Source organism: Mandrillus leucophaeus, unplaced genomic scaffold (assembly GCF_000951045.1).
Source record: "Mandrillus leucophaeus isolate KB7577 unplaced genomic scaffold, Mleu.le_1.0 Scaffold245, whole genome shotgun sequence".
Classification (NCBI taxonomy): Eukaryota; Metazoa; Chordata; class Mammalia; order Primates; family Cercopithecidae; genus Mandrillus; species Mandrillus leucophaeus.
This window is the reverse complement of record NW_012102532.1, coordinates 2,032,413-2,041,230: the sequence shown is the minus strand read 5'-3', so window position 1 is coordinate 2,041,230 and position 8,818 is coordinate 2,032,413. Positions and strand designations below refer to the sequence as shown.

Here is an 8,818-nt window from a genome sequence, read left to right as displayed (position 1 = left end):
AGCAAAACTCCATCTCAAAAACAAAACAAACAAACAAAAGAAATATAACCAATGCTCAAGTCCACCCCATGTTGTACTTGCTGGTAGACCATGTTAGATTTAGTTCTTCAGTGGGGTAACTTCTGATGACCAAACTTGGCAGTGGGGTCCTGCACTCCAGCCTGGGCAACAAAGTGAGACCCCATCTCAAAAAAACAAAAAACAAAAACCACAAAGAAATCACTGGATAGCATCTTCTTGGGTTATTACATATCATGCAGATATCTTTTCCAATTCTCCCCATGATATTATGAAATATATTTGTTCTTAGTCACCATTTCCTGTCATATAGCTCCTAGAATCTTCGAAATCTCTGGAGTGATAACTTTTGTATGCTAATGCTGGCTGGGGGCTCCAAGATAGCCTCAGGATGTGGGCTGGTTGCCAGGAGAAACCACCAAGTGACTGGAGGGTTGAAAGTTTCACTCCCATTCCGGGACCTCGGGGAAGGGACAGGGGCTGAAAGTTGACTTGATAAACCAATGGCCAGTGATGTAATCAATCATGCCAACCTAATGAAGCTTCCCTAAAAACACAAAAGGAGTGAGTTCTGAGGGCTTCTGGATAGCTGCACACATGGAGGCTCCTTAAAGGTGGTTCACCCTGCTTGTCTTTTCTCCTGTACCTCGCCCTATGCACCTCTTCCATCTGGCTGTTCATCTGTATCCTTTGTAATATCCTTCACAATAAGTAAGGTGTGTCCCTGAGTTCCAAGTCACTAGAACAAATTAATCAAACTCAAGCAAGGGGTCGAGGGAACCCTGATTTGTAGCTGGTCAGTCAAAAGCACAGGTAAGACAACCTGAAGCTTGTGATTGGCATCAGAAGTACAGGCAGTCTTGTGGGACTGAGCCTTCAACCTGTAAGATCTGGAGTTATTTCCAGGTAGATAGTGCTGGAATTTAATTAGACACCCAGCTGATATGTAAGGGCAGAATTGCTTGCTTGGAGGCCAGGCACCATGGCTTACACCTGTAATCCCAGCACTTTGGGAGGCCAAGGAGGGCAGATCTGAAGTCAGGAGTTTGAGACCAGCCTGGCCAATATGGTGAAACCCTGCCTCTATTAAAAATACACAAGTTAGCCAGGAGTGGTGGCAGGCACTTGTACTCCCAGCTACTCAGGAGGCTGAGGCAAGAGAATCGCTTGAACCCAGGAGGTGGAGGTTGCAGTGAGCCAAGATAGTGCCATTGCACTCCAGCCTGGGCAAGAAGGGCGAAACTATCTCAGAAAACAAAACAAACAAAAAATAATTGCTTGCTTGGTGTGAGGACCCCTGCATATTTCCTATCAATAACATAGGAAGCTCCACTTCTGTTCTATCTCCTTCCGATTTTCCCATCTCTAATGGGAAGCTGATATTTGCAAATATCTGTGCCTATGTTTCCAGTCTCACCCATATGTACAATGAAGTTTCTTCCCAGTGGGAAGATATCACAAAATATTAGAATGTCAGATATTTACATTCTAGGAATGTAATGATAAAACTATTGATCGTCTAATTGTTAGCAAGAATAAGAAAATCAAGAACAATTTTTAAAAGGTACTCAAATGTCAACTTTATTGTTTCTATATAAACACCTTTTTGTACTGAAAACTGTAAAAATAACAAAGTGTGCTGTGATTGCAATCCAAATTTTTGAAAGCCAGAAAATCTAGTTATTATGCTATAGCCAAACTACCTAATGCTTTCTTTATCCACAAGTAACTTTGCTTCAATTTCTTGATGTTGGGTTTCATCTCACTGACTTTGGGCTTCTAAGACACATGGGAATACTTATGTCGTCTTTGGGTCAAATCAAACAGTAGAGCTAAAGTTATTCAAATACATTCAAATGACACAGATCCCTTACAAATTACTAGTATCACAGTAGGAAGAAAAAGATACAAGAAGAAAAATACATCCTAGAACTCACTAATATTGTTGGTGTATAGTCTATACTAGCATAGAGTAGCTTTCACAACCTGCTACATAAAATTACCAGCAAGAAGAAAAAGGTGCAAGAGTAAGTTTTATGGCTGAAGTGGCTTGGTGTCGTAATTCCCTATTCTAGCATTCTCAGAAGGATCCCATCCATTGGACACGCAGAAACTGCAGGGACATTTGAATGGTCTTGATTCCTTCTGGAAAAAAATGATGAAATGGATTAATCAGAATATTGTACCTCAGAGAAATGTAATAAACCCTCAACTAGAATGTTGTTTATTTGGGTAAGTGTTGGAACGGGGAACTCACACAAAAAGGGCATAGAAGCCAAAAGCAAAACATTTTAGGAGACAAAAAAGAGGGAGGGTGGAAATATGGGTATCACAGAATGGCAGCTTGCGGGTCATTTTGTAATGGTAACAAGTGCAGATGGTCAATAAAACATTCTGGTCTCCGTTCTGTGAATGCCTTAAATGTAACTCATTCTGCTGCTAGACAAGCTGCTGAAGCATTTGTCCTCTCACTATACCGTGCTACCGCGAAGATATCTGTGACAGCACGTGAAAGTATAAACCTAACACCAAGAGTGACCCCTAGTGTAAACTATGAACTCTGGATGATAATCCTGTCAGGGTAAATTCATCGGCTGCCAAGTGTGCAATTCTGGTGTGAGACGTTGACAGTAGAGGCGGCATGTGTGGAGGAAGGGCATATATCGGAACTCTACACTTTGCTCAATTTTGCTATGAACGTAAAACTGCTCTGAAAAATAAAGAATATATTTAAAGAATATATTTTTTAAAACTACAAACATGAATTGACTTATCCAGGGCTCCTGGGGATTCAGAAAGTCCAAGCAAATTCCCTATTCCGACAAAAGGAAACAAACCAGATAGATACCCATCCACATATATAGCCAAAAAGAAAAAGAAAAAAAATTATACTTACCCTAACTCCCTTAAGCCCAGTGTTTGTTAGTATTCTTTGATGCTTCATGGGAAGAAAAAAATATATTTATTGAAACCTCTATCAAGAAAAAGATTACTAATATTACACATCAATATAAGGGAGAGAAACTAGGGAATTTGTTTGTTATTGAGACAGGGTCTTTCTCTGTTGCCCAGGCTGGATTGCAGTGGAGTAATCATGGCTCACTTCAGCCTCAACCTCCCAGACTCAAGTGATCCAGCTGTGTCAGCCCTCAGCCACCCGCCCCACAGCAGCTGGGACTTACAGGCACGTACCACTACACCCAGCTAATTAATTTTTTGTAGAGATGGTTGATTTTATTAATTTTTTATATTGCCTAGGCTGGTCTGGAACTCCTGAGCTCAAGTGATACTCCCATCTCAGCCTTCCAAGGTGCCTGGATTACAGACGTGAACTGCGGAGTCTTTTTTTTTTTGAGACCGAGTTTCGCTCTTCTTGCCCAGGCTGGAGGACAATGGCACAATCCCGGCTCACTGCAACCTCTGCCCTCCAGGGTTCAAGTGATTCTCCTGTCTCAGCCTCCCGAGTAGCTGAGATTACAGGTGCCCGCCACCAGGCCCGGCTAACTTTTTATATTTTTAGTAGAGACAGGGTTTCACCATGTTGGCCAGGCTGGTCTGAGCTCCTGCCCTCAGGTGACCTACCTGCCTCAGCCTCCCAAAGTGCTGGGATTACAGGCCTCAGCCACTGCACTGGGCCTAGAGCTAGGGAGTCTTAATTAGGTCTTAATTTATGAGTGTCACTTCCTGGAATCGGGCAGCCCCCGCCCACATCATATCAACATACCGTACGAACTCTGCCGAGTAACATGTATCTGAATCTTGCCATTCTTTCTCTCTGCACAGACAGCAATGTTCTTACTCCTCTCCTCCTGTAAATCAAGTCATCTCTGATTTCCCTGAGGACTGGTGCTCTTGCAGCAATTCCATCTATCACTCGATGGAGTGAATCTTCTGATAGAGGGGAAGGGGATTCGTTACTGGCGTTGATAGTCAAGTTACTAAGGTTCTTTATCAACATCTCGGAACAGATCTCAGAGGCCCCTGAAAGAGAAGGTTAAAAACCATTACATTAAGGGGATCTTCAACATTCACACTTCAACTAGGTCTGCCCTTAAGCAGGGGAACAGACAGCTGTGTGGGAAATTTCTCAGAGTGGAAGGTTACAGTAAACAATGCACAACCTCTAGTCTTTTCTCAAAAAGAAAGTTAGCCTGGTGCGGTGGCTCACACCTGTAATCCCAGCACTTTGGGAGGCCGAAGCGGGCAGATCACCTGAGACCAGCCTGACCAACATGGAGAAACCTCATCTCTCCTAAAAATACAAAATTAGCCAGGTGTGGTGGTGCATGCCTGTAATCCCAGCTACTGGGCAGGCTGAGGCAGGAGAATCGCTTGAACCCAGAAGGTGGAGGTTGCAGTTGACCCGATTGTGCCATTGCACTCCAGCCTGGGCAACAAGAGCAAAACTCCCTCTCAATAAAAAGGCAGGAAGACGTGGCCGGGCGCAGTGGCTCAAGCCTGTAATCCCAGCACTTTGGGAGACCGAGACGGGCGGGTCACGAGGTCAGGAGATCGAGACCATCCTGGCTAACCCGGTGAAACCCCATCTCTACTAAAAAATACAAAAAACTGGCCGGGCGAGGTGGCAGGCGCCTGTGGTCCCAGCTACTCAGGAGGCTGAGGCAGGAGAATGGCGTAAACCCGGGAGGTGGAGCTTGTAGTGAGCGGAGATCCGGCCACTGCACTCCAGCCTGGGCGACAGAGCCAGACTCCACCTCTCAAAAAAAAAAAAAAAAAAAAAAAAAAAAAAAAAAGGCGGCAAGTCAAGGCAGGAAGAAATCACTTGTACAGAGGCACATGGTAACACGGTTGACCCTTGAACAACACAGGTTTAAACTGTGGGTCCTACTTACACGAGAATTTTTTCCAACCAATCACAAAATTCGAAATCCCCACACACATTGTTAACTTTTCTGAAGGTTTCTCAGGGCCCACTGTGGCACTTGATTACTCACAGATCTTGGGGATGCCCTGGAACCAATTCCCAGAGTATAACCGAGGGATGACTGCAATCCCTTGGTCTCTAGACTGTTATTTTTTGAAACAGGGTCTCACTCTGTCACCCAGGCTGGAGTGCAGTGGCACGATCATGGCTCATTGCAGCCTCCACCTCCCAGGCTCAAGCGATCCTCCCACCTCAGCGTCCAGAGTAGCTGGGACTACAAGCGTGTGCCACACCCTGCCCTGAGCTACCTTTTACTGTTCACTTACACTTAAGAGATCCACTGAGTATCTCACAAGCATTACCTACTGTGCATTCTGTGGAATCTTGTGAAACAGACAAGAAAAACCCATATACTATTTTCTCCCAGAATCCTCATCCTTAAGCAAAACTGGGCAGTCGAGGCGGCTGTTACCCTATCCAGTTAGCCCTAATTTAGTTGCCCAGCTCCTTCACGGTATTAGATCTCCTCACTCAAACTCAATTATTTTGGGAAATCAACCACTCATTCTTCCTTTCTCATCCGAAATGCGATGCGTATCCCATACATACGCATATCTCATATAATAAGACGGTTATCGTTAACTGCCCCCTGTATATGTGTTTTGTTTTGTTTTTTGCCCTCTATATGTGAAAGTATTAAACAATATCAAAGTTTGAGATCGATTCTCAAAGTCTAGGGACCTGTGCACATAGAAACGAGGATCCTTTGTGGAACTGTCAGTTACTAAGACGCAAGGAAAGGGAGAGACTGGGGATACGTTAATTCATTTTTCTTTCCCACTCGGATATATGGACCAGCATTCTTTCTTCTGGACGCAGGGGACACAGACAGGATCAGGCGCACGGGGCGCCAGCGGCCCAGTTCCCAGACCTCCTGGCATCGGGGAGTCGCGGGTGTTGGCTCCAGGGTTTCTGCCGCCACCACCCTAGACACCCAGCCCCGCCGTCAGGGTCGTAAATAAGACTTCAAACCACGTGGAAGGCTTCTGTGGCCAGGCCCGCGCTTGGGTGCTGCTGTAAGAAAGGAGTTCCTCCACCGGAAGACCTGGCCTATCAGGGAGCAGAATTACCGGAGCAGTTTCTAGGTAAGCCGCCCTCCGGTGTAGGTCCTGCTACTAATTTACATTACGGAGCACGTTTACAGCCTCTGCCTTCCATTTCCCCGATAAAGCTGCTGGTCTGTTTATTAACATTCCTGAAGGGTACATTTAGCTGGAAAGTCAGTCTCAAAATTATTGGCTTAGAGCCCGGCCTCGGTGGCGCACGCCTGCAGTCCCAGCTGCGCAAGAGGATGGCCTGAGCCCAGGTGTTCGATAGCAGCCTGGACAACATGGAGAGCCCCACTGTCAAAAATAAATAAATAAATAAATAATAAAAATAGGCCGCGGGCGGCGGCTCACGCCTGTAATCCCAGCACTTTGGGTGGCCGCGGCGGGCGGATCACGACGTCAAGAGATCGAGGCCAATCTGGCTAACACAGTGAAACACCGTCTCTACTAAAAATGCAAAAAATTAGCCGGGCGTGGTGGCAGCGCCTGTAGTCCCAGCTACTCAGGAGGCTGAGGCAGGAGAATGGCGTGAACCCGGAAGGCGGAGCTTGCAGTGAGCCGAGATCGCGCCACTGCACTCCAGCCTGGGGACAGAGCGAGACTCCGTCTCAAAAAAGAAAAATTTTAGGTTCAACTTAAGTTTAAGTTTCTCATATTCTTTAATTTTTTTTTCCTATCTTTTATTTGGTCTCTGTATTTGTTCCTTTTTACCGTTCCTGACATGTGTTGCTGCGGGGGTAGATGCTGATGCAACCACGCTATGAGCCGCGTTTTGTGATTCCAATTATTTCTCCCCAGAAACTGGTCTTAGAAATCTGAAGTACTCCTAAGCATAGTGAATAAAATAATACAATTCTCACCACCACCATCACCGCTTTTAAAATAAAGTCTTTGACCTCTGTGTTTTCTCACTGGAGGAAGCTGGACTCCCTCTGGTTTGAGGTTTACTTAAATACATTCCTCTTCCAAAGACTGAAGTCAACATTTAAAAAAAAAAAAAAAAAAAAAAGACGGCAGCCTTTTGACTTCCCAACCCCGCTATAGTCTTACAGTCAAGAAGGGCATTATCTGACTTACCTGAATCATCCCGAGAATTTTCTTGGGTCAGCATTTGTGAAGACTCTGGGATGGAGGTTGGACTAAACTGCTGTGATGGGTCCATCTGCGTCTTGAACACTAAGCTTCTCCTGGATCTTTGAAACCAAGCAGAAACTGACGACTGACCCTCAAATTGCTACAAGGTAGCCCGGAAAGAGGCTGAAAACCCGAGCTCCAACGAATGGTCAAAGAACCGACGTAAAATGTAGGTCCGGCTTCCTCTTAAAATACAGATAAGCCAATCTTCCAGGATATTTGAATGTTAATGATCCAATGATTAGAGGATTAAGGGGTCCAAATGATTAAAGGTTAAATGGGCGTAGTTTAAATGGATTAAATGGGCGTAGTTTAGACTAGTAGGGTAGTTCTTCATCTGCTTTGCATTAAAATAATATGTCCTATGTCATATCTGCTAGAAAATTTATAAAACGCCTCTCTTTTCGTTGTTCTGTCTCCCTAAGGTTGCCTTACATATAAGTTGTTTTTTTCTTGCTGTTTTTTGTTTTCCCAAACTCTGCTCCTGAAGATGGCTTCTGTTTTGTGAACTGGGCTTAAGTGTTCTAGTGTAGAGAGGAGAATGACAGTTTTTACCGCCCCCACCCCACCACCACCACTGCCCATAAACTCCCAATTAAGCTAAGAAAGTTTCCTTTAAGTTTTCCTTGCCTAAATCATCTTAAACCTTTGCTGCTACGAAGAAGAGAGGAAAAATGAACAAGTATCTGTTATGAACACTTTCATAGCTTGATATTTTAGGGACATGTATTTTTTATTTGTTTCATAAACTATAAACCTAATAGTACTTAACATTTCTGAGCAGCTGAAATTAACTAAACTTACAAATTGCTACTCCTTCCCCACCAAAAAATGCTTGTATTCCTAGCAAAGCACACCAACATTTAACCACTGATTGTCTACAGGAGGTGGAAGAACAAGTCCTCAGCTGCCCCGCTCATCTTTTTCCCTCTGACTCAAATATGCACCCTCCCCCATTCCCTCTCTAGGTGGAAACCATGAGAAAATACTCAAAGGCAATCTTGTTTGGGTTTGGTAAAAAGCAAAAATTGAAGTTATGATTTAAGAAATATTTTCATAGAGAATGAGCAACCATAGACATAGACTGTGTCTCAACACTTTATGCAAGTGATTCTCAAAAGTGTGGTCTCCAGGATGGCTTAATCACCCAGGAGGTGATTGCAGTAACCTATGATCATGCCACTGCACTCCAGCCTGGGAGACAGGGCAGGACCCTGCCTTTACAAAAAAAAAAAAAGGTGCGGACTACAACAAGCACCTAGTTAACTTAGATACACAAATTCTGAGCCCCGACCCAGCCCTACTGAATCAAAGACTGGGGCCCAGTGGTCAATGCTTTAACAAGCCTCCCAGGCAATTCTGCACTTAGCCAGAACACCCAGAAGCTACCCCCAGGTGATTCTGATGGGTGCTCAAGTTAAGCAGCCCTGCTTTATGGCACTGTGAACTTTCTACTTCTGTTGTTCAGCTCTTGGCTAATCTCCCTCATGCCCTGGGAGTCTCTCTGATATCAGTCCCCAAGAATTCCACTGGAGAGATAAATACAAAAAAATCCCATTGCAGGGGGTTTAGGATTAGGTGGTGAGACAACAAAAAGGGCTGAAATAGACTCTTATTTATAAAAAACCTAGGCTGGGCACAGTGGCTCACGCCTGTAATCCCAGCACTTTGG

The 8,818-nt window shown here is 44.6% G+C and overlaps 1 protein-coding gene across 1 annotated transcript; it reads right to left on the bottom strand.

The window, feature by feature from the left end:
- Positions 1-1,578: 1,578 nt before the first annotated feature.
- DPPA3 (developmental pluripotency associated 3) lies at positions 1,579-7,287 on the bottom strand. Its single transcript, XM_011983076.1, has 4 exons — positions 7,090-7,287; positions 3,743-3,999; positions 2,915-2,956; positions 1,579-2,163 (listed from the first exon to the last, which is right to left on the bottom strand). Exons 1-4 carry the CDS (start codon positions 7,172-7,174, stop codon positions 2,053-2,055), a joined length of 495 nt encoding a protein of 164 aa, XP_011838466.1. The 5' UTR covers positions 7,175-7,287; the 3' UTR covers positions 1,579-2,052.
- Positions 7,288-8,818: the final 1,531 nt, after the last annotated feature.

Coding starts and splice junctions, on each gene's coding strand:
- DPPA3 (XM_011983076.1), bottom strand. CDS start 7,174: ATGGACCCATCACAGCAGTTTAGTCCAACCTCCATCCCAGAGTCTTCA. Junction 2,957..3,742: donor TACTCGGCAGAGTTCGTACG/GTATGTTGATAT, acceptor CTTCCCATGAAG/CATCAAAGAATACTAACAAA. Junction 2,164..2,914: donor CTGGGCTTAAGGGAGTTAGG/GTAAGTATAATT, acceptor ATTTTTTTCCAG/AAGGAATCAAGACCATTCAA.